Source organism: Lonchura striata, chromosome 1 (assembly GCF_046129695.1).
Source record: "Lonchura striata isolate bLonStr1 chromosome 1, bLonStr1.mat, whole genome shotgun sequence".
In the NCBI taxonomy this organism is placed as follows: Eukaryota; Metazoa; Chordata; class Aves; order Passeriformes; family Estrildidae; genus Lonchura; species Lonchura striata.
The window spans coordinates 105,257,262-105,276,566 of NC_134603.1; the positions used below are offsets into that span (position 1 = coordinate 105,257,262).

General features: G+C 43.5%; 1 protein-coding gene across 1 annotated transcript in view; it reads left to right on the top strand.

Annotated features, from left to right (window-relative positions):
• Positions 1-618: 618 nt before the first annotated feature.
• VOPP1 (VOPP1 WW domain binding protein) overlaps positions 619-19,305 on the top strand; it is a 62,790-nt gene continuing 44,103 nt past the window's right edge. The window contains exon 1 of the mRNA XM_021531479.3: positions 619-796. Within this exon, the coding sequence (XP_021387154.1) occupies positions 746-796 (51 nt within the window). The 5' untranslated portion in view covers positions 619-745. The remainder of the gene's footprint in view (positions 797-19,305) is intronic.

A 19,305-nucleotide genomic window follows, 5' to 3' on the forward strand; every position in this document is an offset into this window, starting at 1 on the left:
TGTCCTCAGAAGCTTATGTTCTCCGGGCTGAAGAGCTCCAACTCTTAGTGTTCGTAGGAGAGATTATCCAGCCCTCTGGTCATCTTTGTTGCCTCCTCTGGATTCACCCCAGAAGATCGCTCTTCCCGGGAAGGGGTGTCGTGGTCAGGGGCGACCCGCGGACCGCGCGGCTCCTCGGAGGAAGGAACCCGGCACCGTCCCCTCGGGGCAGGTGCGGGGGCGGTGACGGGGGCAGGGGGGATGCGGGGCAGGGCAGACGCGGAGGCAAAGGCGGGATCACGGATCCGCGCATCCGCCGCCACCGCCCCCTCCCGGCCGGGCAGCGGCCGGGGCGGGGCCGGGGCAGGCCGCTGCTCCGCCCGCCCCCGGCGGCGGCGTCTTTGTGCCTCCCGCCCCAGCACCGCGGGTCTCCACCTGGCCTCGCCCCGACCCTGCTTCGCTCGGCCCCGGCCGCCGACGCTGCCGCTGAGGGGATCAGCGGGTCAGCCCGCCCTCGCCCTGCCGCGGGGCTTCCCCGCCCCCTCCCCGCCCCACCGCCGCTCTACCCCGCCTCGTCCCTCTGCCCCCGGTGCGGGTTACTCGCGGCCGCCTCCCCCGGCTGCCGTGAGCCCGCGGTGCGGCTGCCGCCCGGAGCTCCCCCGCCGTCGGGGATGGCGCGGCCGGCAGCGCCCGTGCGCGCCTGAGGCGGAGGGGCGAGCCCGCCGCCGCCGCGGGAGGAGGAGGGAAAGGAGGAGGAGGAGGAGAGATGAAGCGCTTCCAGCCCGGGGTCGCGCTGCTGCTGTCGCTGCTGTGGGAGGTGAGGTGGGCCGTGTGGGGAGCGCTGCCCTGCCCGGCGGCGGCCGCGGCAGCGCCGGGTTCACCCCGCGGGTCCGCCATCGGTCGCGACCTGGACCTGCGCGGCTGGCGGAGGGGAGCTGCAGCCCGCGCCCAGGCGGGGGGCGTGCGCGGAGGCGATTCATGTTGGGTTCATGTCTTCGCCGGAACGGCCTCGGCTCCACGGGCGGTGCGCGGTCGGGAGTGCGGCGGGGCCGCGGGGCCGGGCTGCGCGGGCCCCGGCGCGGCTGCGGGCGCCGTGGTCACGGGCGTTCGCGGCGGCCGGGCTCGCCGCGTGTCCGCGGTCTTACTGCTGGAGCAGAGGAAGATTATCCGCCGTGTGATGGAGCGGAGTAACGCGGGACCTATACGCAGGGGCACAAGCTGCTGGAAGCTGCCCATTCCCAGCAGAGTGGCAGGCTGTCCAGGGGACGCAAAGCCTACGCCAGTCAGTAAGGGTTAGACGGAAGGCGCGTCTCTTATTTTCATTATTCTCTTATTTGCATTTCGTGGGCAGTGTCCATTGCGAGGTAGGTAGGGGGGCAGCGGTGTCAGCTCCCGAGGAGCCGGGCGGCACCGTGCAGCGTGGTTGAACTTTGGGAAAACCTGGATAGCGCAGCTTTCGTACTTACAACAACCAAACAAACAGTGAACTAGGAGCTTTCATTAACTGCAGGGCGGATTTGCGCTACGCAGTTCCAGACGCATGGAATAGTTTGGATTGGAAGACACTTTAAAGATCGCCTAGTTTAAACCTCCCTCCCGTGGGTTGGGATGACACTGGATGAGTGGGTTGGGAAAGCAGCTCTTTTTTTTTTTTTTTTTTTTTTTTTTTTTTCAGCAGGCAGATGTTTTCTGGGGGCGAGACGTTTTCTCTCGTCTGTGGTTTAACCTTCGGGCTGGGGACGGGCAGGGGGGCAGCAGCACCCCCGAGCCGGAGGATTGCGGCTCCCGGCGGCAGGCTCGGCAGCGAGCTGGAGTCACCGCCGGGACACGTGCGGTGGCAGCGTGCCAGGGTGACTTCGGAAACACCCGTGGGCTTCTCTTAGGCACATCTCTACGTTCATGAAACCCAGAAGCAATGTAGCTGAAAGTGTCCGAGAGGTGAAAGAGCTGTGTTGCCTCTGTGACAGAGCAGTTTAGACAGGACATTAATTAATTTTTTTTAAAAAACGGCATGCCACCAAACTCCATATATGGAAACCAGAGTGCTGGCTGTGTAGCTACTAATTTTGGTAATGGATATAATTAATGAAAATGATGTTTACTACATGTTTATGCCACCTACGTGGATGAATGATTTCTGGTGTGTTGCCCACTGTGCCATCCAGCATCATCCCATTAAAACACTCAGATCAAAATCATTGCTTAATGTAAATAAGCATAACTCTTTACAGGTTAATTGATTTGCATCTCTTTTCCCTGGCTGTAAACCTGGCCTTGGTTCTGGCCCTTAATTGCACTTGACTCCACAGCAGCTCTTCAGAAAGCAGGAATAGCAAAATGTCGATTAAATGAAACAAACACCACCATTTCCCCAAGAGATTGTGTTCATCTGAGACACTGAAAGGTTTCACCCCTCCAGGATCCCTTTGATTAGACGTCTCTGCTCTCTTAACGTGTATTCTGCTGAAAAAGATCATTCCTGACTGCAAAAAGTAATTTGCATAAATCCTCATTGGGTCTAGCCAGTGTTGCTGTTATTTAAGCTTTTGTACTGGTTTTAATTGTGGGTTTTTTCCCCCTTTTTTTTTCTTTTAATCTAGAATGTTTGTTTTGCCATCTGGTTTTGTGGATTTTTTTTTCTTTTTTCTCGGGAGTTCTTACATTGCCTATTAAAATGAGATGCTGTGTAAATAAGGCTGTATTCTACATGCCCAGAAATGGGGTGCTGGGGGTTTAACAAACTTAATCGGAGACATCTGGTTGCTTTGAAGATTTTTGGTGCATGAAACTTTTGATGTCTTCTGGACAAAGTTCTGCACTGGATATTATCTGAAATAACATTGTTGCAATCGTTTTAAATCTGTTTGCAACTCCAACATGATCTTAGTAATTACTGAACAGAGCTGAGAAATATGGTTTTCATTCATCAATTTGCAAAAGGCTCTGACTCTTACCCAGGTACTGTGGGGAGGAACCCATTTAGTCTGCCAGGGCACTATGCAGTAGTTTACCGATTCCAACTATGTTTTCCCTGGGTAGATTACCCAAAATACTTGTAAAATATTTATGTGTTGTGAAACCACTATTTATGGTTATATTGATGAAAGGAATGAACTTGACAATTAAGTATACATCAAGTTCATGGTGGGTGTGAGTTTGGGTGTGGGGAGTGTGTGTGTTCGTATTTTCAGACTGAAGTCTAGTCAGTAGCTGGCTGTGGCAGTCTCTCCCACGAGGAACTGAGGGTTTGCTGTTCCTGATGTAAAGGCAGAAGATGCAGAAGAGGGGCTTGAGGGGCAGGGGCATGTGCTGGTGGGTGGTTTCATGAAGGTGACAAAAGGCATCACCATCAAAGCAGGATTTACACATAAGAAATTGCTGGCTCTTGGTGCTGAAATACCTCTCCTTATTCTAGACAAGCTTGAGATGCACTAATTACAGAAACAGCCAGACCAGTGTGATGGTGGGAGAAGGGAATTAATTTTGAGTTTTCTTGTGTGATGAGGGCTTTTTCAGTGCAACCACAAAGACCATGGTAGTAGAAAAATCTCCAGCCTCAAGACCCAGAAAGCTCTCCTCTGAGAAGACATTATTAGGGGAGAAAAGCTAAAGATGTCCTGTGTTTTGCTCATGACTTAATTGCAGTTGAACAGCTTAACAAGTAAGGTAAAATGAGGTGGACAATTTGACAGGTAATTTTGGTTCTTGCAGGAAGAAATGAAGACTGTTGAATCTTTATCTGTCTTTTTCAAATTAATTTGACTACTTGGAGATAGCAGTGTGTTATTAACTGCAGTTATTTGAAATGCCCTTTTTCACCAGGAGCCTGGATGACTGGTGTACTCACAGTACTGACATCTATGATTTCTTCACTCACAAATAACCAGTAGTCTTGCTTGCTAGCTTGGCTCGTGGTTCTGTCAGCAGAACTGTATTTTGTCTCAGTTGGCTCTCAGTTTTATGGAAAGATTTGAGGAGGTCCTTGAAGTGATGACTGTTTGGGGCATATATATCAGTATTTTCTGCTTCTCTTTAATCAGTGATCCCAAGGGCTTTGGTTGTCTGAGCTTAAATATGACTTTAATGAATAGTGATGTCTTTGGAATAGGCAAAAAATAAAACTAAACAGGCAGTCCCCCCACCTCCTGATAAAGCAAGCTTATTTTCAGCCTGAATGAGGGTACCAGTGTCTCTGTGGGGCTTACATCTCAGACTGAGTGCTTGCTTTCTCTCTCACAAGCTGTAGCAGTGCTGGATGGAGGAGAGCTCAGCAGCTGAAGCTCAGCTCAAGGATGGGGAAGCTGAACAGAGCTGTTGCAGGCCTATAGAGGACCCTATCTGTGCTACAGTGGTAATAATGGTGTTTTATTGTTGCTGCTGCAGAGAAGCTTGCTGGGTAGCCTCAACTTTCAAAACTATCAAATAATTTTAGATGCCTACACCTCTGGTTGGCTCCTATGTTGTATCCAGGAGAGTCTAGTGATCAGTAGAGTCCTCTTGTTAATTTGTCAGATGAAAGATACTATGCAAGAGTCAAGTGCCTTTTTTAAAAAGAACAAGAAAATGGACATGTCATAGGAATGGCAAAATGTGTTGTCTTGAAAGAAAATTCAAATACTCCCGACAGTCTGTCATACAAGATTTGTTTTAGTAACAGCAAAGTTGGCTGGTACTCCTCAGTTGGTTAACTGCTGTATTGAGCTTTTTATTATTATTCTTGTAAGTGGGCTTCAACATGAAAGATTTTATCAAATCAGAGAAACCAAAAATTTCTGTCCTTCCTGAAGAGGTTTGTTTCTAGTTTTTCTTTGACTGTTTGTGTTTTGGGTTTTTTTTGGGTTTTTTTGTTTTTTTTTTTTTAGTCTTTGTAGGAACGAGAATGTTAAGATGAGGAAACCCACCAGTCTTAAAGAAAAAACCTACATTTTAATAATTTTTAAATTATTAGGTAGCACAGTTGGAGTTCAAGAATTTGTGAGGACTGCTGCATCCTCCCCTCTCCACCCATTTTTGGTATTTTTTTCTATCCATTAGTGGTCAGGTTTTCCTTTCTATAAAGTACTGTAGAAGTGTATATACCCTTGAGTGTACAAATGTGCATGACACCAGTGTTGTTGTCTCTGTGATGTCCCTCTCTGTGGAATATGGATACTGCCCTGTTGATGTTTTAACTCATGCTCTTTCCATGGGGGTTGGGGGAATAAGGGGAAAAAATCTATCTCAAAAATTCTACTACAGAGTTGTTAGTGTAGATGTGGCCACTAACCCTCTCCTACTTTTTAGTTTTGGTTACATAAATGATTTAGCTGCTTAAACAGTTTCTGGTGTTTTTTATCCTTTACCCTTCTGCAGCTGGTTGCAAAGCAGCTATTGCATTGCTGAGGGAAGGCAGGAAAGAGCTTTTTTACGATTTATAGTTTGGAGATCCAACTGGTGCTGGCAAGCCTTCCCTGCCTTTGACAGCAGCGAGATGGGCTGTGATTTCCAGGCAGCAGGACTGAGCTCACACACTTTTCTCACTCCGCTCCTGCTGAGGAGGAGACAGATTTGTGTTGGTTGTGGGTAGGGAATGGGTGGCCGACTGCCATTTGCATCCTCTAAGTGGAGGTGCAAATGGGGTTTTTTGGGCTTGGTTGGTGGTTTTTTGTTTTTTTTTTTTTTTTTTTTTGTTTAAATTAGAAAAAACATCTGTAAAATCTGTTTGTATTTTCTTATGGCAGTCAAAAATATTTAGCACTTTCTGTTATGCTTTCTTCATAAAAGGGAAGTTGTCTATTTCCTCTTGCTACTTTCCACTCAGCTAATGCAGGTGGCTGAAAGGTTAAACTCAGCCAAAGCAAGCCCTTAGACTTCAGGTGCTCTTTTAAAATGGATTTAGCTAAAATCAATAGAAAAAAGGGCTCAATTGAAACTCTTTGGGTTAATACAAATTAATTTTGGTTTTCTTCCCGAAGAAGAGTCTTGGAAAAACTGTGATGATTATGCCCATATAGAGGCTTGCTCTGGTCATAAGTGTAGGCTGAATTTACAGGCAGAAACAGATTAGTGCTTAACTTACGCTACAGAATTAAAAAAAAAAAAAAAAATTATATTTAAACTATATCTTGCTGGGGCAAGGTGGCTACCAATTTACTTCAAATTTGTTGTGATATAAAAAAATAAAATCTGTATGAAAAACTATTATATAAAGCTAGCATATTTTAATTTTTGTGTCTGGTTTTTGACAACACTGTGTTGCTTTGTATCCTCAGCAATACAGATGAGTTTGTTTTGCTGAAGGTTTTGTTGAAATCCTGTTAGAGTTTGTTATTGCAAATATAAACTCTTTGGACTAGCAAGAGGCAAAGCCTTTCTAAAAGCTTTTCTTTGTTTGTTTGCTTGAATAGTATTTTTTGGGAAATGAATCTTAGGTCTGTCTGAAGTCTGGGAACACAGCCTGGGATCTTGGGCATTAAATAGTAGTTTAAAGACAAGGGAAAGCTAAGGTCCTAAATAGTGGATATTATCACTTTGCTGATACCAGAACAGTAAGATATGAGATGAAATGCCATGGCTAGTATTTCAGAAGGGCATGAGAGGAGAATCTGGGTTTGTTGAATGATTTTTTTTCTCTCCCTTTTGAGAACAATGTATTTTGACAGGTTTCTCACATATTAAATGGAAGAGTTATCACTGCTGAGTTAAAAATGTCTTTCTTCAGAAGTGTCTCTTCATCTTCTAGCTAAATTGGTGTTAGCTACACCTGTGTTTTAAATAGCTCAACTAAAAATCTCTTCCTGCTTTCTCAATGACTCAGCTTTCAGTCTGGGAAATTTTTTAAAGGAAAGGAGCTAGCAAGAGGTGGTTCTTATCTGTATCTCATGCAATGAAGGTGTGGGTTGTTGCTGACAGGGGTGGTCTCTAATCCCTGGTTTTGTCAGCTCCTGTAGCTCTAGTGACCCTGGGAACACTAAAGGACCATATCAACCCACTGATGGTGTGAGTGACTAAGCCACAAAAAAGGGTCTGGGGGAAAAAGTGAGAGGGAATAGTTTTCCATTGGTTCAGCAGAGGTTTGTGCCATGGTATAGCATCATGAAACTTGCTGTAAGGGAGTAGAAAGAATGTATGGCTTGGAGCAGGATTGCTTGTTTTGGTAGCACACTTCTTGTTTCAATAGATTAGATATCTCCTAATGGGAATTATAAAATCCTTTTGGTTGGAAAAGACCTTTAAGGTCATTGAGTCCAATGCTAAACTTAACACAGCCAAAGGTAAACTGTGTCCCTAAGTGATGCTGCATTTGTACTGGAGTGGAAGGCAATCATGGAAACCTTTTCTGTGCTCTACTAGAAGGGGAAACTAGCAGAGTATGATTTTTTTTCCTTTGCCTGAAAGATGCCATTAGATACTATTCTGGAAAAATTAGTCTTACCATTTTCCCAGATCACCTGCCAAGTGTCTCTCAGAGCAGAAGTGCTCAACCAGGCCTCCCCAGCTTTTCCCATCTGTGGGGCAGGAGGGGGTCATGGATGGAGACTGTGTTTCTGGGAAAGGTCCAGCATCAGGTGCAACATGGGAGGGACTGTTGTCCTCAAGTCCAGCCAAGGGTAGCTACAAACACAGCAGTCCTCTGCTGCACCCTTCATTCTACCTCTCTCATTTGGAGGTCTTAAAAAAACCCCAAAACCTTGGACTTTGATTGAAAGTGACTGTGAAGTAATCTGGGCCTTAGTTTCAAAGTTCAGAGGCAGTGGAAAGTGGCCATTTGTGAAGGGTGGTGAAGCAGGGTGGTGGGAGTGTACCTAAGACTCCAGTCCTGGCTGCACAAGAGCCCTCTGTAAGCAGCTCACTGTTTCCAGCTGGAGTAAGAAGGATGCTATGCCAGTTGGCTTGGTGTCCCACCTCTGACATTGATAGGCATCAGGCAACTAAAGAGCTGGCAATAGTTTTGAGGATAGATCCTTCATTCCAAGGTCTTGTGCTGCTGGAATAAGATGTGAGGGCTGTGGACCCCAGGAATGTAGCCAATACCTCTAAAGGTTTGTCCTTCTAAGGTAATTACACTTTATGTTTTCTTAGGCCTTTCTAGTTACATGCAGTACAGTATGTTTGGGTTTTCCCTGGGAGTATGAAGAACTGGAGAACCCTGAAATGAAATTAGTATGAGAGGAATGTGAGCATGTGGGAAGGTGGCAGGGATCTCACTGACAGCATACTGAAGACAATGGGTAGCACTGTTATACTTGATGTGAGAGGAGTGTTTTGTTGTGCATGTTCATCTTTTTGGGCCTCAGTCAGTGGCACTAACACCCAAGGGAGCAGGATGCTTTTGTAGACCTACTCTGCTTACCTTGATCTTGCCACCAGTATAGTTACAGTGACAGGCTTGTGCTGCTATGGAGTTGAGAGCAGGTAGCGTGCCTGTGATCCAGAGGGTTTGGTTGTCAATAGATTTGGAGCTCTGTCAGGGAACATATACTAGTAAAGAAAAATGAAATCAATGACTGATTTGAACTTATTTAGAATTTCTGCAAACTTGGGGTTTTTTGGCTGGCACAGTTGTGTCTTCCTGCATGCTTGTCTGATGGCTGTAGGTAGACCAATAAAATTCTTCTGTGTGTCCTGTTTGGAGTCTGTTTTTCTCCTTTCTGGACAGGAGATGCTCCTTGTCTAACCAGAAAAGGCCAGGTGTTTATACTTTGCTGCTTTTGGCACAGTCCCTTTAGTGTCAGCACAGGAGTTTGATATCCAGCTATGCAGCACTGTTTAGACAGATAGTGTAAGGGTCTGTACCTGGGGAATTGCTCAGTGTTTTGTTTCTCCCAATTTTATTAAATCTCTTCACTAAAGTGGATAGAAAACCTTTTAACTGAGGGAATTCTTTTCTGCTTTCCTCATATCTGTAAATGTAAATTATATCTCTAAATGTGGTGTTTCTCAGTCTGGTTGGTGGGTGACTGTAAGTGCTTCAGCTTTTGATGCAAAAACAAGGCAATGATGAGTCAAGCAAGTGTTTTCTTTCATTTCTGCTCCTTGTGGGGGAAAAATACATTGCTCATTGCTACAGATAATTCTCTCAATACTGGTGTAAGTGAGATCCAGGAATTCACTGCTGGCTCTCTTACAGTGTGAGTTCACAACTCAGGGCCTTATTTCCCTGCTGCAATTGGAGCCAGGGGTTTAACCTATTACAGGAAGAGTAATGGGTATATAAAAGTCCACCTTCAGTTATTCAAGTGCCATTAAGTTTGGCAGAATCTCAGTCCAAAAGAGAGGATACATGATCTCTGAACACGCTGCTTTCAAATGGTCAGACAATTGTCTAGCCTAAAAAAAAACATGGGGAGGATGGGTGCGTAAGAAATTTTAAATCTACTTTTTTGAGTTCTGCTTTTCTTTTTCAGGCTGACATAAGATGCTCCTATCTTGAGTGCTGTCTTGCCTATCCCAAACATTTATCAGTAATGATAACCATAATGTTTTGAGCAGCAGTGGTGTAGAGGATGCCTGCTGATCCTGAACTATCAAGCAGCGCTGCCATGATGCACTGCACTGTGTGCAGTGGGGTTTTGCATCAGGGACCCCAGTTCTGCTCTGATCTGCTTCTTGACTAAAGCAATTCACATCTCTGGCTGTGATACAGAAATACTAATAGCATATGGGATTAGGTTTAAACTCTTCAGAACTGGGTCATCCTGTAGTTTGATATAGTGGAAGAGAACATTAGTTTGCTTCTTTTTTTTTTCTGTAGCTGAAATGATAGTGGTGTCTGTTCCTAAACTTGTGTGCATGCATCCCTGAATAAATCATGTTATAGAGCTACACTAAGGCTGCATATGTTTGCCTGCATATTTCTCAGGATGACCTGTATTTCTAGGGAAGCTAGAGAGCAGAAGAGGCATTAGTGCCTAATAATAGCCAGATACTACAAGTTGCATAATGTTGAGCAAAACCTAAGGCAGTTTGGGGCTTTCGCATAATGCCAGCACCATGTAATCAGCTGAGCTTGCAGTGTGGTGATAGAAAAATGTTTCAGAATCTGCAGGTCATCTGTAGATCTTGGAGCTTCTGTTTTCTGAAATCCAGGTCTTAGAATTGTTTTTTCATGTGCTGTGAGTAATAGTACTGATGCTGACTCCTTAAAGCCCAGGGTGAATATTAGCAAACTGGGTCTCACTATACCCTGTATGTGGCAATTGTCTGGATAGGTATCTGCAGTGTTCCTAGAAGACATTGGATGGGATCCTGAAAATATTGTAGGGGACACATTGGAATATGCCCAAAACTTGGCTGGTGAAACTTCCTGGCGTGGGTATGCTGACCCACACTGCCAGCTCTGTGTGCCTGTATGCCTGTCACAAGGCATCCTGTGGGAACACATCAAGGTTGCAGCTTCACCTGGTTTTCCCTGTGGACAAAAACCACGGGTACAACTGTGGCACAAAGCCAGAGGGATTTGGATTAAGCTTGTTTTAATTCTGTAGTAATCTTGACTTCCTATTTTTATTAAAGCCTTAATCCCAGGCTCTGCCCAAAGGTCATTAAAAGACAGTGGAGACATCCCACTTGCTTCCAGTGTGAATGCTGGGACGGGCTGCCTGGAGGGTGCTGGGTGCCTTTGGTTTTGCTGTCTCAACCAGCTTGAGGTGCAAGTGACCTTTGCTCTGTGCAGCTTCGTGAGCCCTGTGGGCAGGGGGATGGTGGTGTCTTCCCCAGGCTGAAGGCACACACACTGAAAAGTTTGGTTGCCTTGAAGCAGCTCTTGATGTCACTCCTCTGTGCCCCTGCACTATGCACTGTGTTCACTCACGGAGGTGCCGGTGTAGCTCTCCTTGAGGAAGCAGCTACTTCAGCCAGCCACGGTCACTGTCCATGTTGCATAAGGAGAAAAGCATCGTAGTGATTATATAAAAGAGATTATGTAACTGGGTAATTTGGTAATCGCCTCTCTGGTGAACGCTAAGAATAGCTTGTGAATATGCATTTATTTCTGTGATAGCCATCCACAGTGATGAAACACTGGAAAAAGTTGCTGCTGGGCAGTGGCACAGGGTGAAATACTTGTTCTTGCTCTGTGTGTGTTTGCAGAGACTTCGCCGCTCTGTCGCTCCTGTGCTGCTGTGGTGAGACACGTCAGCTGCTGTTCCCCTTGCCCCACATTGTGGTGTGACCTGCTCCACAGGTGCAGTGAAGGCATCCAGCTGCTTTTGATAAGCCTGTGCCACCTGCCTGTGGCATCTGTACAAGGCTGTGCAATGCACAGGCAGAACAGGAAGAAACAAATGTTGCTTCTTCATGAATTTTGGCCATTTTTACTTTCTCTTACTTCCCAGAACTATCTGTTTTTCATGCTGAATTTTCCAGTACCTCTTCCACCCCACCCCACCCCACCCCAAGAAGTGTCTGGGAGGTGCTGGACAATTTCCAGGATCCTGGTGAGGAGCAAGAAGGCTGATTGCCTGCTTTGAGACAACTGAGAAGACCATGTGTGCTTCAACCCCACTCTTACTTGAATCTCTGTTCATGGGTTTATTCCTCTCTTGCAGAAGGGAAGGTGACTCATAAAAAAAAAAATCAGATGCTGCCAAAGCCTGTGAGAGCTCTCTGATGCTAACTGAAGTCAAAGGAGAAACTGTGAAGGAGAGGGGTGCTATTCCCTGTAGTCTCTTACTCCTGAGAAGACTGTGCAGGGGTGAGCTCAGGATAGCTTGGGAGAAGGCAGGAAGCTGGATGAAGGGCTGTGGCAGTGAGGAAGTGAGCAAAAGAAACTCACTGAGTGGTTCATTTGGGAACATCGGTCCTGGCTCTGAAAATGTTCCTGCAGTGTTCAGATCAGCTTCTGAAGTCTGGGTGGTTGCTGGCTTTTTGTTGTGGATTTGGGGTTATTTTATATTTTTCTTTTGTGTGATTTCAATTTGCTTTCCTATTCACTGTCCTGAAGGTACAGTTTGCCACCTTTTCTCATTGCTACAGCTATATCTTCTCTGCCTTGAATTGCTTTTCCAGCTCCTCATCTCTTGCTGCCTGAAGCTCAAGCTCTTTAACCTTATCTTCAAGCTGCCACGTAATCCTCTCTGCACCTACGGCTCTGACCTGGTTTCTTCCTCCTCTTCCTCCCAGCCCTTCGCTGGACTGTTGTTCCACCCTTCTTGGTTTAGGATGGCTTTCTTCTCTCTTTTTTATGTTATTGATTTCATGATTTGCAATAGTTTCCAGTTCCCTGGCTGCTGCATTCCTGTTCTCTTTTTGAATTTTTTTTTTTCTGTGCTTTCCTCTTTTATTTCTTTTCTAGGCTTTCTTCAGTTCCATCTATGACTCAGCCCTGGCACAACCACTTCCCACATGGGTTTTGCCTCTCCTGTCATTTCTTTACTGCTTCCCACTTGCAGAAGGAAAGGCTGTACCATCTGCCCTTGAAAGTGCCTTATAAATCCATTTCCCACGTATTGCAGTTAGGTGTTGGATGCAGATTAAAAAAAAAAAATTAAAATCCTTTTCCCTTGAAAGATTTCCATCCTGTCCCTTTTGCCTGAATATCTATTTCCTAGCATGTTTTTTCTCATTTTTGTATGTTAGGCTAGAGATTTGAGAGTTCAGCTTGTAGCTTCACCCAAGAATTCCCTTTGCAGAATGGGTGATTCCTTGTTGCAGTTGGCTGCCTTGTAAAGGGGTACAGACCCCTTCTCCTTGGTATTTATACCTTCTCCTTTTAATAGGATATCAACCCTGGAATATGCTGCTGTTGTTGTCAGGGCAAAAGAGTGTTAGGGGAATGTTTTTAATAAACATATGGTTGTTGCTTAATGTAGATGGAAAGTAGGCAGAGGAGACAGCATGCGCAGCACCCTGTGAGGTGTAGAGGACAAGGGCAGGCACAAACCATGGATAATACAAAATTATTTTGATGCCATGTAAATTCTCAGATGCTTAATGGACTTAATTTTTCAATCTCAAATTACACATCTGGAAAAAGATGTGACTAAAGTTGAGAGTTTTTCTGCAAAAGTGTGTAAGGATGTGTTAAAGCTGTTATGGGAGCTTTTGTAATGTAAAAACTGTTTAATTTGCAACTGTATGGATACATTAATAATACTATCTGGACTGATAGGCAAGTGTGAAGTAGTGAAAAGAGAAGGAAGCCAAAATTCATGTACTATGTTAACTTTTAAAAACTAGTGAAACTGAAATGATATCTCATTTGCATCAATTTTAATGAAAGGTATGTATGTAAACTCCTGCCTAGGATCAAAGAAAGACATTAATTCTTTGTTTCATGCAGATAAGATGTTTCAAGTATTGTATAAAAAGATATGAAGGCAGTTTTTACATTTGGTGCAGAGACACTATACAAGATTTTGCTTTACTTTTGTCTTCTTTGTCAGTGCCACATGCAGCATGTATAATCTGATTGACTTTAGTTGTAATGTTACCTGCCTTGTTCCGAAACCTCCAGATGCAGGCTTCCACCATGTGGGTTGTTAGTGTGTGACAGAAACCCTGGAGTTCATCTGGAGCATACCAGTCGTATTGGATGTGAAGGCAGAACTCTCACTGGTAGGAAGGAGCAGAATGGGCTTCATGTTTGTGGAGTTTGAACTCCAATCCTAATTGGTAATCTGTTCCCTTTGAAGAAAATAGACTGTGAAGATACTAAATTTCTTATGAAGGTTCAAGTTCAGTTAAATAGATTCAGTTTAAGATATTTCCAAAAGCAAGTCCAACGGAGGAAAAAAATGAGCACTGTCTGCAAATATCCCACTGTCAGGAAGTGCCTGATGGAGCCAAATTAATAACTTTTGAGAAGTTCCCTTTTGAAATGTTCCTGCAGCAAGCTTTTAAAAAAGATCTAGAGAGGCTTGAAAGAAGGAACCCTTTGTAAAAATTCTTTCCTTCAAGAAAGAACATTTCGACATGCCATGAAGCAAGGTTATGAAGGGACAGTTAGTACTGGGTTTCCTGATACTGTGTAGAGAAAGCTTGGCAGCCTTTTTTGCTGTAGTAGGGAAGGCACTTATAATCTTAGTGTGAGTATTTGCAGGTGTTAGTCTAGTCCTGATGGTTACTCCCTGGACATCTCCCTGAAGGTGACTGCCTTGTGTGTGAGCATTGTAAACACCCAGGTCTTGAGGAAGGACTGAGGTCTGACTCTTGAAGCCATCAGCAGGAGCAAATGACTCTTGCAAAGGAATTGATCTCATGTCTATGCAGGCTTGCCAGATGTGTCTGGACCAGTCTGTCCCTCAGCCTGACAGGAGTTTTTGCAGCCATTTGATGGCAGGGATGTACCTGCCACCTTTGCACTGGTACGATGGTGACAGCTGGAAGGGCTGGCATCCTTCTGCTGGGCTGGGTACAGCTCCTGCCTGCCTGCTCTGCCTGCACCTGCAGGGACAGAGGTGCTCACATGTGGATACTTGTTCCTACAACATGGGCTGAAAGTGGCAAAACTACATCAGGTACCTGACTTTAATCCCTGCTGAAAAAAATCATTGATCTTTTCTCTTTCAGTGCTTTATGTTGTTCTGGAGGAGAAATTCTTTCTTAATGATGTTCTAGACTGATACATGCTCTGTGTTCATGGTAACAGCTTCTCTAACTGTCCATCTTCCAAATTAGATTAAATCTATTTGTACATTTATGGTGTATCTTCATGCTTTATTCAAACACAAGTCAAATAAAGAGCAATTCATGCTGTTATGCTTCAGAAATCATTGCCAGATTTTTATGGGAAAACAGAATTTTGCAGTTAATTGTAATGACAAAAAGTATGCTTGTCTGCCATCTCTCACAGAGGATTTCATAGTACTTAAGCAATATTAAATATGTCACATAATGTTCCAGGCACATCCAGTACAGATGTGTAGCTTTGTATTGATGAGTGAGTTGGCAGAAAGTATTGAAAATGTCGTGCAGGGTGTTTGTAGTAGAATTAGAAACTTAAGATTTCTGATTCGTGGTTTCTTAATCCATTCAGTATAAGGCAACTGCTTTGATTTTACTATGAGCACTTTGCAACAAGCCCTTCTTTTTCATGAAGTTACAAACATTGGAATTTTTTTGGAAGTTCCAAGCAAGGTGTTTTGTCAATGGCATGAAATCTCTACAGGCATATGAGTGGTCTGGAGGAAAATTTTCTGGATTGGACTCTTCTCCATGTGGAATTAACAAATTGTAACCATTATGTTTATTCAGTGTGTCCTGTTAGTAGTGAATCTGAGATCAATAGATACCTCCAGATTCTTAGCCTAAGTCTTTTGTTTTATGCATTTGCACATTTACCACTCAACTGTACTTGTATTGGGATTGTCTTCTAATCTTAATGACTTTCTGATGATCTAATTAACCTCAGCCTGTTAGTGATGCCAGTATTTATTTGTGTAGAATATGAATTAATGAAAGTGTCCACCTGCGTCTCACCTCTTTGGATAGCTGACTAAGTCAGTTTAACTTATTGTCTTCCTAGTTCTGCACTCTGAAATACCACAGAAACTAACGCTTGTGTGAGGTTCTTTGTTTTCCTTTTTTTTTTTTCCTTTTTAACAATTCATTGAATATGCAGTCCTAAGACAGTCTAATATTTTACAAACTTGGGTCAATGCCGCTGAGTAGATTAGGTCAAAATAGAAATAATAGCACATCAAAACAGTATCAGACTTTCAAAGGCTGTTTTTGTTTAAGCACTTCCAAAAACTAGGGAATTTAAAGTCCAGGTTTACAATGTGTCGTGAGAGTGGAACTTCTCAAAAAAGCTTGCCATTTGCCCTGGGTGTGGGAGGCCAGTTTTGTCTCCTTTGTGTCCTCTGGATGAATCCTTGAAAGGGTTCCTACCCTAGGTGGGGTATACTAGAATTGATTTATGTCAATTGTTGACATTATCTCTCTTTTCCACTTAAAAGAGAAATATGTGCTAAGCTAGGTGGAAAGCTTCACTATTGCTCAGTGGTTTAGATGCTCTTTGAAGAGAGAAACCTATGTTTGCAGCATTTATTCCCATTATACCCCTTCAGAGACTGAACACACAAACTGAAAGATGGAAAGGGGTGAGACATTAGGACTATTGGTTACAATAACACAGCGTGGGCCTTGTCTTGAGTGCTTATATGAGGAATTTGAGGCATCTGCTTCTGTGTGTTGGAGAAAGAGATAATTCTGTCTTTGCTGCTTTTTTAAACAGTATCCCCAAAATTATACTGTTATCTCCTGATAGAGATAGGATGCTGGTGAAAATAGGTCTTTGCACCTATATTTATGCATTTCATGTAAGTGCATAGAGTGCATAAATACATGCACTCTGTTTCAATTTTGAATATAAACACTGCCAGCACAAAAGTTTGAGGCTTGGTCTCCTCCAATTGCCTGAAGTTAAATTTTGTTCACTTCCAGGAGAGCAAGAGAGACTCAAGTCCTTCTGGGTGGGAGATTGGAAAACAGCCATATCATTGCCATATCCTGGCAAAACACATTAGCTGGGCGGGGTGGATCTTGACTGCAATTGCTACTGCGCCCTTCCCCTTATACCTCTCTGTTCTGCAGATCTGTCCTTTTGGACACCTCACAGATGCAAAAAAACCCCAAAGGAACATTTTTGTTTTGTTTTTGCTTTAGGAATGCAGGAAGCACAGTTTCAGGATCTGAAAAATAGAGTTATGTGCCCAGCCCCCTATTATGAGAGGGTTTCTCCAAAGATTTCTCTTAATTTCATATCAAGCTGGCACTATCTGGAGTTTGCCTGCTGCTACACATGTAATTGATATGATGACATGAAATATTTATATTTAATGAGCAGCATATAAAAATCTGTCTTCCTTCCTTTTTGTATTGAGAACATCTTATGAATATGTCCTGAATGTTGCACATCCAGGCATGGACTGTGGCAATATTGGAGAGAAAAATTTCAAATAATCACCATTCCTTTCCAGTAGCTGGGGAGATGGGAAGGTGGTACAGTGGAGGATGCAGAAAGGGAAATGCCTAGTATACCTTTTCCAACCTTACAGACTGTTCTAAAACAGATCCATACAACATTTAGGCTGAGAGTATTGGTAGTATCTTTTCTAAGCACCAGATTTTTTTCACTGCTGTTGTATTCCTGACATTGCTGTGCCAGCTCATGGTATCTTTCTCAGCTCCTTCCTGTCTGATAGGGACTAGGTTAGGAAATTCATGCTGAGGCTGGTTTTGCTGCTGTCTTTTTCCTTTAATGAACATTTTAAGGCAGTCTTAGATACTTATTTCAAATTTTATTTATGTGAACTGATTAAATATCCATGGAACTGAATGTTTGCTACATTATGTGGTGAGTTTATACATTCCTAAGTCTGTCTTATGTCTGCTCCTCTAATTTGCTTTATTTGGTTGGTTATTTTTTTTTTCCCTGAATATTTTTAAATAATCTGGTGATTTATATATTTTTCTGGATAGTCCAGTTTTCAAATTTTGTGTTTCTGTGGCTGGTGACAGGGCTGGTAAATCAGGATTGATTTAACACTAACCACCTCTTTTGGTAAGAGAGACCATCCAAGTGATCTATACAGTGAAACCAAAACAAAAGAGGTGAAGAGTTTTCAAATAAAAGCATATCAGAAGCACCAGTACCAGTTTCTTGTACCAGTGTGTAGGATTGTCACTCTGGGTTTCTTGTTGCACACTGTGGATTTAATCTTGAAGGAAACCCTGCATCTTGAGCCTCTGATCAGAATTTTATGTGCATAAATAGTGCTGGATTTTACAGTCCCCCAAGAATACTCTGTTCTGCTATCAGGCAGTCTCAAAACAAGCTGCCTACATGTGTGCCTTGCAAATAAGCCTCAAACCTGACCTGGAGGGAATACATCTGTGGGTGGAGACACAGCCCAAGCTCCCCACCTCCTCAGAGCTCTGCTCCTCAGATGAGGCTGTTGGCAAAGTTGATTATGAATCTTGGTGATGGGGATGACTTTCTGTTTGATGCAGAAGAACCCAGTTTTAAGTGTTAGGAAAAAAACCTTACTTTTTTAGAGCTTGTCTTATGTTAGAAATAATTAGTTTCCTCATTCATGACTTCATGTATTTGAAGATATTTTTCCATTCAGTGTGTTTTTATGCTATACTATAGTCTCTAGGATGCAATATAAAAGTATGGCCTCATGGCTAAAGGCAGTGTCATTTGGAAAAGTGGGGTTCCGCTGTTGGCTCTGCTGTCAGGCAGAGGCACATTTCTTTGTGATTTTTGTCACATATTCTTATTTTAGTTTAAGAAATTATAACTTCTATTCATAGCTGATCTTTGAGGCTGTGGATTAAAGCCATGGATTAAAAGCCATAGGAAAGACAGATAGGTTTCAATAGATTGAATTGAGCAGATCCTGCTGTTAACAGAGAAGAGGAAGAGGGATCTCTGATATCCTTTTACTGAGTTCTAAGTATCATGACCAAGTACCACCGAATTATCTCTTGCCATGTAACATGCTGTTTCTCACATCAAGCAATGCTTACTCTGACTATGGGCTGGGGGCCCTCTTTCAGTCTGTACTGTTTGATAGTTAGGAGAGTTTTTTTAGCTAGTGAACTTAAGGCCTTTAATAAAACCTTGTTTTTAAAAAAGTAAAAAAGTTCTGGATATCAGTTTCATTCCCTCTATTGAGAAAGACTAACTTCTGGGATTCTTTTTTCTGCTTTGTTTAAAGGCCTTGATCGCATCTACTTTCCTCTTGGCCTGAAAAGCCTTTGGCAGTGCTTGACTCGTGATACAATTGGCATTGTACCTTAAGGAGCCACAGACATTGCCATTGTGTAGTGTTAAACTCTCCCCCATAATTTCCCAGAGCTGGCTATCCTGTTCCTCCTGCACCTTGATTCTGGAACCTGGGTACAAAGTTTTGCAATTTAAATTTTTTTTTCTATTTAAATTCATGTAGTTTTGATCTGAGATTTGTCTTCAAACAAATTGTAACTCCAAGCAAAGTTATCTAGAAATGTTATCACAGTGTTACCTAAAAATTATGCATTCACCATGGTTTTCCAGATGTTTGCCTAAGTTTGTCAGAAAATGTTGTAAATCTTCCAGAGGTTTTTATTTGTCTGAAAGCCACATTGTGTTTCATGCCATGGTTAAACCCTAGCTGTCAACGAAACACTCCACAGCTACTTGCTCACCCTCTCCTAGTGGGATGGGGAAGAGAATCAGAAGGGTAAAAGCTGGTAAACTCCTGGGTTGGGATAAAGACAGCTTAATGGGGAAAGTGAAGTAAGGAATTTGTTCACTGCTTCCCCTGGACAGGTGGGTGTTTAGCCATTCCCAGGCTTCATCACACATAACAGTTACTTGGCAAGACAAATGCCATCATTCTGAATATCTTCCCTTTG